The sequence below is a fragment of the Panthera tigris genome, chromosome E1, assembly GCF_018350195.1.
Source record: "Panthera tigris isolate Pti1 chromosome E1, P.tigris_Pti1_mat1.1, whole genome shotgun sequence".
NCBI lineage: Eukaryota > Metazoa > Chordata > Mammalia > Carnivora > Felidae > Panthera > Panthera tigris.
Window position 1 is genome coordinate 35,646,241 of NC_056673.1, and position 13,943 is coordinate 35,660,183.

Here is a 13,943-nt window from a genome sequence, read left to right on the forward strand (position 1 = left end):
TAGGCAGGAACACTCAGGGAAGGGACCAGGAGGGGTGCGGTGGGGAGCGGGTGGGAGGTGAGCAGTGAGCCTCGAGAGCAGGCTCGTGTTTCAGGCATGGCTGTAAAGAGAAGGTCCTGGCAGGGGCTCCTGGCAGGAAAGGAGTAGAGGGAGGTGGGTTTACCGAAAGATGGAGCCTGTTTGGTTAAAGCTGATGGGAAAGCTCCAGGAGAGAGGGGATGATCCGTGCCCTGAGGTTCTGAGCACGCAGGCGGTTGGGGGGCTTAGGGACGCCCTCCCTGGGTGTGAGGAGAGTCCTGCAGAAACAGGTGCATTTGTGGGAAGGTGGGAAGTTGAAATGACTGTGCACCTGGTGACTTGTATGTCTTCCAGGGTGAGGTAGGGAATGAGCTCAATGGCTGGGAATTCCTGGGAGGGGGGCAGGGTGGAGGAGTGATCTGGACTGGCGGCTGGGGAGAGAGTTGGTAAGAGGGCAGCACCGAGGGTCCAGCTGGGGCCCGTGTTTGGTGGCACAGCATCTGGAGTTCGGGAGCCTGGCCCTGCCCTCCCACCACCACTCACGGTCCTGGCCGAAGTACTTGCCGGTGTAAACCTCAGCTTTCTCCTCTGTAAAATGGGTATACCACATAGGGTTCTCTTGGGAACTTAATGAGACAACACATGTTAAGTCCTTAATACAGTGACTGCCTGTTGAACGAGGGCTCCAGAGAGGTAAACTGAGGCTAATGTTAATGTGATCGCTACGTATCGTGTTGGTTCCAGCCGAAGCTATATATATATGTATATACCCTTTGGAATAGAAATCTATGATGAGACACTGAAACGGGCACCTTTGGGCGCACGGGGGATCTTCTGAAGCAGAGTTACCTGTGGAGCGAGAACCTGCAGACGGCGGCTCGCCTGGCGTCCTGTGAGCTCTGAGCTCTTACCCTGCTGTCATGTGTGGAGGACGGGGAGTCCACAGGGGTCTTGGGAAGGAGTCAGCCTGCGCCAGATCTTCCAGTCACCTGGGATAGCGCAGGTATGACCACCCCTGTCACCACTATCACAGTCTCCGAAAGTGAGCAGTGCTTGACATTAGGCATTCCAGAGAAGGAGGTAGGAGGCAGGGCAGAAGCCCTTGGGCCTGCAGATGTGGGCAGGGGGCTTGGGGAGCGGGTGGCCGTAACTCGGGGACCCAGAAGCCCCGTTTCTTGGGCTGTCGCCGGCTTCTGGGGGGCCGGGGGAGGGGGGGAGATGGACGATGCGTAGCTGCTAAACCCAGCCCGTCTCCTCTACACCATTTTTGCTTCGCGGGCTTCTCTCCTTTTTTCCTTCCCTCTCTCCTCCGTGCCCTTCCCTCCTCCCGGAGCAAGGAAGCTTCCATTTATTTCCCCCGTTTTCCTAGACATTTCTCTCTCTCCCCCCACCCCCCCCCGCCCCGTCTCCAGTCCCGCTCGCTGGAGTGACATCTTGAGCCTGATCCTGCCGCATTAAAAAAAATAAAAAGCCCTGCCTACAACGAGCCCTCCAGTGCTGATCTCTGCTGAAATGAGGCAGATGGCAGAGCCTGAGTAAGCGGCGGCAGGGCCCCTCCTATCCCAGGCCCTTGGCGCTTCTCCAAGTGTAGAAGTGGGTCACTCAAGGCCCGGTCCTCGGGGACCCGCCCTCACGGGTACAGTCCCAGGTGGGCATGTTTCACACGCCCAGGTCCCAGGGGTACCAGCAAGGGACCACGGGCCATCCAGGCTGATGAGAAACGGATCCGTAGGGCGGGGGTGACAGATGGAGGTGACGGGTGGAGGTGACGAAGACAGGCAAGGTCGGGGGTAGGGACGAGGTAAGGCAGGAGGGGCCCTGGGCAGGCGGCCTCGGTGCGCTTGGCTGGCTGCTCTATAATTCTGTGCTTCTAAATAAAGACCCTGTGGCCACCTGCATTCTCTGAGCCTCGTGTTACGTTTACCAACAGAGGGCCCGGGCGGGGAATACACAGATGAGCCTCCATAGTGCAACCACAGGGGCTTCTGGAGTGCAGAAGTGGGATTCTGGGCCCAAGGAGCAGTAGTCATGCAACCAAGGGCCGCGTTTCTTAGCCAGAGTCAAGGAACACAAAAGTAGATTCCTTTGTAGGCATCATCTCTTGTAGACGGTGACAGACTTCTGACCTCTCCTATGGGGTTTTCTCCTGCACCTTCTCTCTGCGGCGAGAAATGAGTGTGCCCGCAGGCCATTCTTCTCCCTCGCCCCCTCCCTCCCTGCCCGGCTTGGCCAAGATCGGGAGGGCTGTAATGTGGGACTCGACTCAGAGCAGCTCACAAAAGCCCTCTGACAGGTGAAGAGTATCCCCATTTTACAGATGGGGACGTTAAGACACAAAGGTGTTCGGTAATTTGCCCAAGGTCCGCAGTTAGGAACTGGCAGCCCGGCTTCGGAATCTGTGCTGTCAACCCCTGGGCTACACAGCCTCCTCCCCAAAAGCAAGACAAGCCAGCTTTCTTCCCCCGCCTGTGAGGCTCTGAGATGCCCGTGGGCCCCAGTAGGTGGGTGGGAGGGCCAGGCAGAGCTAGATGGCAGTACCCTGACATGGCGACACCATTTACAGGGACAGTTTGTTCCTTACAGTAACCAGAGGAGCGGGTGGGGGAAAGAACTGCCATCCAAGGCCCGGAGAAACCAGGGGAGCCTGGGTAATGATCACCTGGCAACTAAGACCTAAACCCAGCCCTCTTCAAACACATTATAACTGGGACACGGCCTTGCTTTGGCCCCAAGATGGGGGAGCCCAGGCTCCCTGGGACTGAGCAGACCATTGTCCCCGGGTGGGGGCTACCCCGTAAGCCATGGAGGGGCTCTGGGGAAGCTTGTTTTGATGGAAAGAACAGGTACTAGGTTAGGATCCAGAAGGCCCTGGCCTTTCCCGTGACGCTCGGTGATTCAAGGCAAGACCCTGTGCCCCGGGAGCTAACCTGGGTCTCTGAAGACCTTTCTAGAGAAGACAACAATCAATACTGGGGACAGGTGGGAGGAGGGGTGTGCCTCTCTCCCAGCCAGGAGGTCAGGCGTGCCAGGTGGGGACAGCGGCTTGCCCTCCTGTCATCACTTCCTCTCCCAGGCTGCGGTCCTGCCTCGGCGTGGGGCGTTTGCTGTGCAGGACGCTGGGGTGCCGACGGTTCATTAGACGGGCCTCGGAGGAAGGGCCTCTGCCTCTGGGGAGCCTCCAGGCCAGGGGCACGCAGCCCGTGCCCCTCAAGGAGTCTCCACTCTGCGGCAGCAACAGCTCCTGTCCAGTCTCTCATTAGTCTGGGACGGGGGACATCCACATTTCCTACTGTCACAGCCCCCAGGTTGGCGGGGACACAGCACTCCAGATTCAACCTGAGTCAGAGGTAGGAGCAGGGGCCTCAGAGGAAGCGGTGGGTGTCGGGATGGCAGAGGACATGAGGCAGAGCACAGAGCGAGGCCAAGCACGGGAAGGAAGCGAAAAGGATGGGAAGGGTGGGAGCAGAAAGGCCTGGATCCCGGGGAGCGTGTTCGACTACCGGTAGAGCCTCCCCAGCTCGGCGTCAGAGGTTTTATCAAACAATATTTGTTGAATGAATGAGTACCAAGGGAGAACAGACGGGTATTAGGGGATGAGGTCCACAAGGCTTAAGAACCGTGCGGCTCCCAGAGCCTGGGTTTCAGAATCTGCCCCTGCCAAGGCTCGGCGGGCTCCGGTCTGGCCTGGGCCCCTTCCTTCTGCCTTCCCAGGGAGGACCCGGTGGAGGCCCAGCGCCCCGGGGGTCCTTTCTGGGGCCCGGGAAACGACGTGGCCCTCTGCGGCCCACCTGAGCCACTCGCTCGCGTTCCCCTCCCCGGGGTGGATGACACCTCGAGGGAAGACCCTTGTTCTCAGGGGCATGGGCTCTCCTTTGGTGGACGTGGAGGTACCCCTGTTTCTGAAGCCGGGCCGTTTGGGGAGGTAACAGAACCACGCCTGCTCTTACCCAGAGCGTCCTGGGCAGGGCCAGGGTCTCCGGCAGCTCAGGCCTGGGCTCAGGCAGCCTGTGCCGGTCCCAGTGCAAGCACAAAACCAGCACTGAGAGCGTGGGTTTCAAGAGCCTGCCACTCTGCCCGCCCGTCCCCGCCTCTCCCCCGCCACCACCACCACCCGGGGCCTGGTTGGCCCGGCTCCCCGGCTTGGCTGCAGACCGAGCCAGAGGCAGAGGCCGCACCGGCTGTTCCGTGCGGTTTGTGTCCACCGGGTGGAAGAAGCATCCCGAAAGCCCGGGGTTCACTGAGTGGTGGGAGGGCAGCCACCACCCTGCCGTGCCCTCTCCCCTCCCGTCCCCGGGCCCCTCCTGCCCTGGACTTCCAAAGCTGTGTTGTTGCAGGTAATTAAAGGGTTTTAATTAAATTAGGATCCCATCTGGCTGGGATCAGCCAGGCCCTTAACGAGGATTGTGTGTCACCAACATCAGAATGTGGATGGGGACTCAAGACGTGCGGGGGTTGGATTTGGGACGGGAGGCCTTTCAGAGGGAGTAGAGAATCCTTCTGAGCCCTCCAGGGGCTCCCCGCCATGCAAAAGCGACACGCTCCACCTCCCCAAGTGGAGACTGCGTGTCTCCGTGCCTGGCAGGCAGTCGGGGGAGGGGGGGACCAGAACTTTTCCCAAGTTCATTGTCGCCTGCAAGCCCCTAAAACGTCTCCGGTGCGCGGCAAGGTCTGTGCGCATTCTCTCATTGCTACAGATGAGGAAACGGGTCCACAGACGGGAACTGCTCAGACACATCCATTGAGTCGGGTGGTGATAGATTTACCTGTAAGAGCTAGAGAGCCAAAGCACAGCGGCTTAAATGAGGCAGAAGTTTGATTTTTCTCTCACGTAAAAGTCTGAAGGTGGGCAGCCTGGAGCCCGTATGGTATTTCCGGTGCACAAAATACGCTCTTGCACCAGGTGTTTGGGACCCAAGCCTTCCCCGCCGCCACTCGCTGCTCTGACCCTTCCAGGATGTGACTCTGACGCCCATTGTCTAAGATGGCCGCCAGAGCTGTCTTAACTGTCTTTCTAGAAGTTGCCAGATAACCTTTGGCTTACACCTCCCTGGCCTGATCTCACTCACATGGCCACATCTAGGCACAAGAGAGGCAGAGAGAGATGTAGTGTTTAATCTCAGGCAGCCCTCGGCCCAGCTAAAAACGGAGGATTCCGTTACTATGGGCAAAGGTGCAATGTATATCACAGGACAGTTAGCGGGCTCTGCCTCGTGTGTTACGGGACAGAACCAGGCCAGGAACCCGGGTCTCCCAGCTCCAGCCCAGGGCCATTTTGCCCAGCTCCCCCAGGGAAAGGCTGAAGCTAACGTAAACCCCACGCCCCAAAACCCAGGAAGGAGGAAGGAATATTGTCGAGTGAATCGTTTAACTGTTCCTAACGATGCTCCAGGGTGGGTAGATCCCTAGGTGTTCACCCAAGGGCATCTGGGAGATGATTGATGCTCTTTGTCCGAAGCCACCCAGCTAATGAACGACAGACCCGGGACCGGCGCAGATCCAAACTCCTGTACCACACATGTTGCCGGTGCAGTGGCAAGTTCAGGAGGTGCCAGCTCGCCCTTTGGGACCATCTAGCCAGGTGGCCCCGAGAGGACGAACCGGAAAGCTTCGAAGTGGCCCTCCGTCGCTTGGATTTTCCGGTCGGCTTTTGAGCTCGCCGGGCCAACCGGAAACCGGGTCCCCCCGTGTAACGGGAGCCCAGCCCCCGACGGCTGAGCACCAGGTCTCTTCTGTCATTTGTGCTCAAGGATGGTGGCAGCTGCCGCTCCGGGGCTTTGGCATAACTGGCAGGTGCCACCCCCGCCCGATCTTGCCTCCTCCCGGGGGGGGGGGGGCTGGTGGCGCCTCTCTGCGCCTGTCACCCCAGCCCCCGGTTCTCCTTGCAGGACCGCAGGACTCAGAGTCTGTGGAAGTAACATTTCTCTCTCCCACTCCCAGCCGTGGCATTGGATCGCTTCCCAACACAGAGACACAGCCCCCTACACCTACTCGACTGGATAATCCAGGTCCCTGGTCACCCCCTGACCTTCAGCCGCCTCCACCCCCATACACACCCTTCCCCCACCTCCCTACCCACCCATTGCCTCCTGCATCTCTGAGCAATGGGCCTCGCCTCAGGAGAGTGCCACATGCAAGGTCACCAGCATCCCTGCCAAGGATGGGGAAGGGGGGGTGACTCAGTCCCCGCTTACTCATCCCAGGGAGGAAACATGAGGGGGAAGGAGGACAGAGGAGGGACCTAGACCCTTGCCACTCGACCCAACATGTAGCCCCTCATGAGCCCCACAGACTGCTGGGAAGGTTCACCCCTTCAGAGGTGGGGACACCGAGGCCGAGGCAGTACGGTGCACAAAGCCGAAGGGCAGACCTGAGGGCCGGCTTTCCCCGCGTCCATATCGCGGTTCCTGCCTTCAGGGGGACTCCGGGCAGATGAGGGAGGCGGATGCTGTCCTCACAGGGCCCTTCAGTCAGTTGTGGAGGGACAGACCCTGCTTCCTCAGTCTCATAGGGAGATACGGGCTGTGACCTCAAAGGGCATCCAGTCTGGGAGGCTTGTTCCAGAAGCTCCCCTCGGATGAAGGAGACGAGGCCTCTGCCCTGGGGCAGCTCCCCAGCTAGGCTGAGCGGATGGGGAGCTGGGCCACAGGACCGAACGGGCAGCGGTGGGGGAGCCAAAGGGGTGGGGTGGGGGTAGGACCTGGAGCTTCTCTCTGGGAGAGGAGACAGGCTCCTTCTAGAGGGATCTGCTCTCCCGTGAGTGCTCGAACGGCAAGATCAGGCGAGCCCTTATTGTAGTCCTTGGGGGAGGTCACAGACATGGCTCGCCAAGGGCGCAGAGGTTGGTACCTTCGTCACCAGAGGCAGTGGGACAGACCCCTTACCTTCGCGAGGACCAAGGGGGCGTAGAAAATACCTGGTGGTGGCAAGACTATCAGGGCCCAGAGGTCTATTGCAAAAGAATCACAATCCGGGAGAAAAATCTATTAGCAAGATCCTAGCCGAGGAGAGCAGCCAGGTTACTGGGGAAGGGCAGAAAAGGAGGGATGAGGCAGCGGAGTGTGCGCGTGGGTGAAATGAAGTTATTAAGATGAACCCCCCCGCCCCCCCCCCTGCTCAGGCCGTATGCGTGCCAAGCGGGCCAGCCCTCCAGCTGTCAGCAGCATCTGGCTCTCCACAAAAGAGGAGCTGGAGGGGGGTGGGTCAGAGTGTCCCCCGGTCCTGCTGATCGTCCAGCCAGGGCCAGGTGAGGGGGACCCAGGACCACCCCCCTCCGTCTCTCCCTCCAGTGCCCACAGGGCCGTGGGCGGTGCTTGCTTCTGGGAGGCATCCGCAGGTGAGAGAACCCACCAGATCTCCGAGGCAAGCCCCCCAGGGCAGGGCCTGTCTGAATTCTAAGGACCTGTGCCACCTTCCCACCCACCTGTCAGGGTGGGAAGAGAGAGTGTAAATATGGTGGAGGGGCGGGGGGGGGGGCGGGGAAGAAGGGGTGCGTGTCTCAGATCTCTGCTCAGGAGAGGTGGCCCCGGGAGGCACGGTGCAGGGGAACGCTGGCATAGGAGTGTGAGCCTGAGTCATGTGCCCTTTCTGGGTCACTTCATACAGCAAGGTGGCTTCTAAGGCCTCGTCCAGCTCTGCTCTGCAGCGAGAGGAGCACTGGGCCGTGCTGAGTGCTGGCGGGCAGGGGAGACAGGCTGCGGGCGGCAGGACCGTTGTCTTCCCCTCTCATGCTAGGACTTTCCTCACTGTGGCTGCATGGCCGAGAGGGACCCAGGGGACCTGAGTGCTGCCCTCCCAAGCGAGCAGCTCTAGGATGACCTTAGAGAGGGCCCTGTGATCTTGGTCCTCGGGGCTCAGCATCCCGCTCACCGAGCCCCAAAGGGCCCGGCTGGCCCTCCCAGGCAAGGCGTCACCGGCTGACAATCCATCCCAAGGCCCTCCTGTCGGCTGGGGGGGGGGGGGCGGGGGGGAGGATGGCTGCTTTCAAGCCTCCTTCTGTCCCCGCTCCCCCCCAACCCAGCCTGTTCCTGCACTGACACATGATCAGACGGAAAGCCCGACACCCTGCCTCTCTGAGAGGACCCTTCCAGGAGATTTTCCTAGGAGAAGCAGCTGGAAGGTAGTCGGGAGGGAGCCTCAGAGGCGTCTCTTCATCTTAGGGGGCCAGAGCCAGAAAGGAACAGAGAGGTCACGTGAGCGGTCCTCAGAGGGTGTCCCCTCAGGAGCGTCGGCATCTCCCTGGCTCCTCGCTAGAAGGGCAAATCGTCTGGAACCCAGAACTCCATGTTTTAACCGACGCTCCCGGTGGGTCCGATGCCCACTCGCACGGGAGAAGCTCTGGGTTGGGCATACTCTTCATTTTACAAAGAAGCGGAAAGAGACCCAGAGAGGAGAATGGACTTGTCCAAGGCCACGGGGCCAAACCCTGACAGAGCGAGGGCCCCCCCCCACCCCACGCGGGGGCCCACCCGGATGGCAACCCAGGGAGACGACAAGGAACACAATGGCCCATTCCCCCCCCCCCCACCAGCTCTTCCTCCCCAAGCTGCTTTGCAGGGGCCACTCCCACCCCCTGGGACCACCGAGCAGTGTCTGCCCAGCTTTCCCAACAGGTCCCGAAAAGGAGGCTGGGGAGGGAAGCCCTGAGGCCCTCCGTGAGCACCAGCCCCAACAGCTGTTGTCGCCCCGCAGCTCTGGTCTCCAGGGAACATCTTGCCGCCATCTAGCTGAGCAGCGCTGGCTGGACGGCGGGGCACCCTGGGCCCTTTCCCTCCCTGGACAGTTCAGAAAGCAGTGCCCTGGGAAAGCTTTATTCCCGGCTCCAGAACAAGACTCTGCACACAAGCTGACAATCAGGGGATCGCACACCCCGCCCTCCCCTCCCCCACCCACAGACAGACACCACGGAACAGGTCCAGCGCCCTTGTCAGTCTGGCGTCACGCGGCCCCGAGCTGCTGAAGGCCCTGTATCCATCCGGGTGAGTCCCAGGCTGACTGGCAAGGCTTGCTGGCTGGACGAGGACGCTCCCAGAGGAGCCAGCAGGGGGGTGGGGTGGCGAGGGGACACAGCGCAAGGGTGGGCTCCCATCTGTGGCCTTGGAGGTGGGAGAACCACAGTCACCCTCTGTTGCAGCTGAAGGATGGGTGACCCATCGGCACAAGGGTGGACGGGGGGGGGGGGGGGGGGGCGGGGAGGGGAGGAGCAGCAATGGCAGGAGAGGGAACTTTGGAAAGGTTACGGCCTGGCGGGGAGCAGACGGTCTATTCGTCAAGACGTCAAAACGACTCCAAGGGTCACCACTTCAGCCTGAAGCCAAGTTCAGTCCACAGTCCAGGACAATGGGCTTGGTGGGGGGGGGGGGTCTGACTCAGCGGGGCTCAAGAGTTCCTCCGGCCCCGCCCCTCCCCCCACCCAGGGCTGGCTCCCGGGCAGCCCCGTCTCGTCTCTGCCATCCTTCAGTGCCCTTGCTGATGAGAGACCCCTCTCCTTGTTGCTTTTCTTTCTCAGCATGGCCAGGAGGGAGCCGAGGCTTCGGGCTCTTCTCCGTGACCTCATCTGGCCACACTGGTCTGCCTTCCCCAGCGGTCTCCTGGGCCCAGCACCTTCCTGTCGCTCAGCAGGGGAGCCCCGTGGGGCTGCCCAGAGACCCCACTCCTCCTCCAGTGCTCCTATGCCCCGGCCGCTCCACAACCCCAGGCTGGGGCCCCGCACTTGGGACCCCTTCCCCACCGCCACGTGAGACTTGGCCCCGGCCCCACCTGGCATCTCCTTCTCTCCACCCCTCCCCCCTTCCCTGCCTGAGGTCCCTCCCCGTGTCCCTGCCCAGTATCCAGCCAGATGGCCTCCTCCGCGGGCGGGCCCGTCCTTCCAGCCCCGGCCCGGCCTCTGTGGCCTGCCCAGGGTCACCCGGAGGGGTAGTAGGGGGTATCACTGTGGTAGTTGTAATCTGGGCACACCTTCTGGACCAGCCTGTAGTCCGTGCTGTAGAAGGCGATGTAGACGCAGACGACCTTGAAGGGCTGGGAGCAGCTCCAGGTGGCTGAGCTCTGAGCGTGGTCTCGGGAGCAGGTCTTGGCCGGGTCGTGGGTGCAGAGCGAGGTCCGGCGGCCCCGTTCCACCTTCTCCCACTCCATTCGGCAGTTGAAGATCTTGGAGGCCTTGGCTTCGATGAAGATCTGCCGCTCCTGGTGGAACTCTACAGCTTTACTGGGCGGTACGAGGCTGATGGAGATGTTGCCCTGGCCGGTGGCGTTGTGTCGGAAGTGGATGCTGAAGGTCCCGTTGCCGTGGTCCACGATCTTCCCCGTGACGAGCAGGTTCAGGGCCACCGTCTTGATGTTGGAGTAGAAGTCACCCCAGCCGAAGATTTTCTTCACCTTGGCCGACGGTGGGGGGCTGTGGTTCGGGCGGTTGGGGGGCTGGCCAAGGACGCCCCATGCCTCCCCGGGGGGAGCCAGCAGCCCTAGGAGAGTGGAGTTGGCCACGAGGCGGGACTTGGGTGAGAGGTGGCCTCGTTTCCGAGGCATCCGGGGCCGGGGCTGGCTCTCGTGGTCATCACGCTCAGGGTCCTCGGAGCCGGGAGGACCGTCATCCTGGCCGTAGATGACCTGTGGAGGGAGTTGGGAGGACATTGACAGCCCCGTCCCCAGAGGACCCAGGAGTTCTGGTCACTGTGTCCCCCACCAGCAGCCTCAACTCCCTGCCTGTCCCTTCCGCTGACTTGAGGCCGAGTGATGTCTCAACCGTCCTACTCTAGGGGTTGGATGCATACTCCAGCTTGTGTCGTGGTCCCATCTCGCCCTCTGACACTCGGGCCGCCCCCATCTCCTCACCCCACTGTCCCGTCTCTGGCTACCGCTCAGCATCTGGAAGGATGGTCGAGAATTCTCTCCAGTGAGCCATGGCACCAGAGGGACACAGCCCCTGCCCCTGAGGAGGCCCCATTCTGACGGGGGAGGCCCAGCTCCCGATCTGGGGAGAGTCCTCATCCGATGTCAGAAGCATAACCTCGTGCTGACAGAGCCCCCGGTCTTACAGGAGAGGTTATGAGGTTACAATTTCACAGAGGAAAATCCCCCCGCCTCTGTAAAAGTCCCAGGGTGATATGGAGGCACAGTCACGGCCCTCAAAATGCGCCATCCCTCCGCTGGGAGAGCCCCACCCCCCGTTTGACAGGACAGGTGCGGCCCCTGCTTTTTGCCACTTCCTAGGCTGTTTAGATGAGACCCCCACCACCCTTCCCCTGGGGTAGTTTTGTCCTCTGAGACTAAGAGAACCAGCAGACAATGGGATAAGAAAGCTGGGCCCAGTGACCTTCTCTCTCCGGTACAAAGGCAGCTCAGGATTGGGCACGAGGAATGGGGAGGGGGGAGCCCTGGAGTGAGTTCCACACCCAGGATGGCCCAGCCGCGGCCAGTCAAAACCTCTGGGGACCACCGAGGGTGCCATGGCAGGACACTATCGCTCTATGAGGCAGTTTTTCTTATTCCCCTTCTACAGATGAGGCCACCAGGTTACGTCCCTCCAAGGCCAGGTCGCACGGGGTCGGCCCTCCCATTCTACCACACACTCCCAGCCCCTCGGACCAGGTAGGTCCGTTTATGGAGATTGAATCCAAGCCCCATCCCCACCAGGAATCTTCTGCCAAACAGCCAAGGCTCGGCCAGCCTCTGCTGGACGGGCTGGGCTATGGCAACAGGCACCACCTGGGAAGGCCTCCTGGAGGAGCTGTGGGGGAGGGCCAGCAGGACGGAGTGACCCAGCTCAGACTCGGGACAGCTCCGGAGGGCAGCAGGGAGTAGGCAAGGTTTCCTGAGGGCAACCGCCCGGTGTGTGCTTACTCAGCTTCGGGACAGAGTACTCACCCTCTGTGTCTTCTTACCAGTCCTAGGGACACCAGCTCAGAGTGGGGCAGCATTTGGGTTGCTGGTGACCCCTGGGGTGAGGACGGGGGACCCCAGAGGGCTGGGCTCTGGAGGGCTCCCAAGGGGCCTGGGGTCTTCACGCCCCCTGTTCTGATCCCGGCCATGCCTGCAGAGGTGTGCTTGGGTGGCCCTGCCTGCTAGGCCCCAAAGGTAGTGGGAAGGGACAGCCAGGAGGGGAGGCTCCGGGGCGGGGGGGGGGGGGGGGGGGCTGGACTCGGTTCTGCAGACCTGTGTTTACTTGGTCCTGGGGGTCGAAGCTGAATGGCTGGAGGGTGGGGAGAAGGGCCGCAGGTGGGGATGCGAGAAGGGGAGGGTGCTTGTACATAGTGGCAAAGGGGAGGTGGCACGCGCGCGCGGGGGGGGGGGGTTGTTTTGAAGAAACCGGCAGGTCCAGATGTGGGGCCAGGCTTCTCTACGACAGGACTGGGGTGGGGGCGGTCGGAGAGGAGTTAAGCCCCTGGAGGGGGGGAGGGGGGAAGCGGGGGGTGGGGGGGGAGTCCCGGGCGTCCCGGGCCGCAGGGACGCGGCGAGCGAGTGCACGCGGAGCGGGCTCTGGGCGCTCCGCTCAGCTGCCGCGGGCGCCCGGGGCGGGAGCCGCCTGCCCAGGTCCTGTGGGGCTCCGGCTGCGCGCAGCCGGGAGAGGAGAAGAAAACAACAGGCGGGGAGGGAGGGAGCGGGAGGGAAGGCGCGAGCGGGGTCCGCGGGGGCCACCCCCCGCGCCCCCCCCCCCCGCCTGGACAGCCTCCGCGCGCTGGCGGGACCCAGGTCCCAGGCCTTCTGGGTCCCCGAGGTCGGAGGAGAGCCCACGCCCCCAGACCTGGCAGGTCGTCAGCTCCGCCACCCACCCCCACTCCCCTTCCGCGCGTCCCGGGGCGCCGGGACGGGGTCGAGTAACCCTCGGCGCCCCGCTGCTGGCCTTTTCCCTCGTGCTGGTCGCACCTCCCGCCACCAGCGGCCGAGTGGGTGGGCCAGCCGAGCACCCTCTCCCCGCCCCTATTAACCCTTGCGGTCCAGTCTCCGTCCTCGGACCCGCCCTCTCCCCCTCCACCCCCCACCCCCGGCCTCCGGGCTTCCCCTCCATCCCGGCGATGTCGGGGGGTGGGGAAGGGAGAAAGTTTCCGGGCTCTCCCCCGTCCTCCGGGCCCCCGCCCCTCCGCGCAGCTCCCCGCGGGCCACTCACCAGATAGAGGCTGCCCTGCACTAGGAACACGAAGCAGCAGCGAGTCAGTTGCATCTTCCTCCTCTGCTCTCGGGTCCCTGTCTCTCCTCTTTTCCTGCCGGGCGCCCAGGCCCCTGCCTCGCCCCTGCTCCTTCAGGCGCGCCGTCCCATGCTCCAGTCCCCGGCGGCTCGCGGCCCTCCCCTCTGCCGGCCGCCCGGGACCGACCCCGCCCCCTCCGGTCCAGCTGTGCGGCCGCCGCCGGCCCCCTCCCCCGGCCCGGCTGCGCGCGGCGCGGCCCCCTCTCGAGGTCCCAGATGGGCGCCCCGCGCGCCTCGAAGGGCCCCAGCCGCGCGGTGCCTCTGCCGCTCCAGATCTGCGCTCGGCGCCCCCCGCGGTCCAGCGGCGCCGCTCTCGCCCAGATGTGCTGGGGACCCGCGCGCGCGCCCGTCCCTGGCGCTAATTCCCCAGACCAGACGGCCCCTCCCGCCCCGTCGCGGCGCGCCCCCTGGCGGACGCCCCTGGCCGCGCCGGGCCCCGCCGCCCGCTCCCCGCGCAGCACCCCGCCAGACTGGAGCGCTCCTGGCGCCCAGGCGGCTCGCGCTTCCTCGTCCCTCCCACCGGCGGCGGCGGCGGCGGCGGCGGCGGCAGGTACGGTGAGCCCAGCCGGTACCTCCGGAGTTAACTCCTCCCCTGCCGGCCCGCAGCGGGGGGACCTAGGACGAAGGCGGCCGGACGCGGGGGCGGAGGAAGTCTGGGCGAGGAGGGGAGAGGGTGGTGGCCCGGGGATAGGGACACTACCCTTTCCATCCCTCCCTCTGGCAGGGCGCCCGTTCCCCCCCCCCA

The 13,943-nt window shown here is 63.2% G+C and overlaps 1 protein-coding gene across 2 annotated transcripts; it reads right to left on the minus strand.

Moving 5' to 3' along the window:
- Nucleotides 1-9,206: 9,206 nt before the first annotated feature.
- NXPH3 (neurexophilin 3) lies at nt 9,207-13,306 on the minus strand. Of its 2 annotated transcripts, none has more exons than XM_042966212.1 (2): nt 13,121-13,306; nt 9,207-10,623 (listed from the first exon to the last, which is right to left on the minus strand). In XM_042966212.1, exons 1-2 carry the CDS (start codon nt 13,172-13,174, stop codon nt 9,919-9,921), a joined length of 759 nt encoding a protein of 252 aa, XP_042822146.1. In that variant the 5' UTR covers nt 13,175-13,306; the 3' UTR covers nt 9,207-9,918. The 2 variants fall into 2 exon arrangements, with proteins under 2 accessions (XP_042822146.1, XP_042822147.1); XM_042966213.1 differs by lacking the exon at nt 13,121-13,306 and adding an exon at nt 11,881-12,096.
- Between the last annotated feature and the right edge of the window lie 637 nt (nt 13,307-13,943).

Excerpts from the sequence above, each read along its gene's own strand:
- NXPH3 (XM_042966212.1), bottom strand. The coding sequence starts at position 13,174 with ATGCAACTGACTCGCTGCTGCTTCGTGTTCCTAGTGCAGGGCAGCCTC. Across the intron at positions 10,624-13,120 it reads TGCAGGGCAGCCTCTATCTG|GTCATCTACGGCCAGGATGA; the intron begins GTGAGTGGCCCG and ends CTCCCTCCACAG.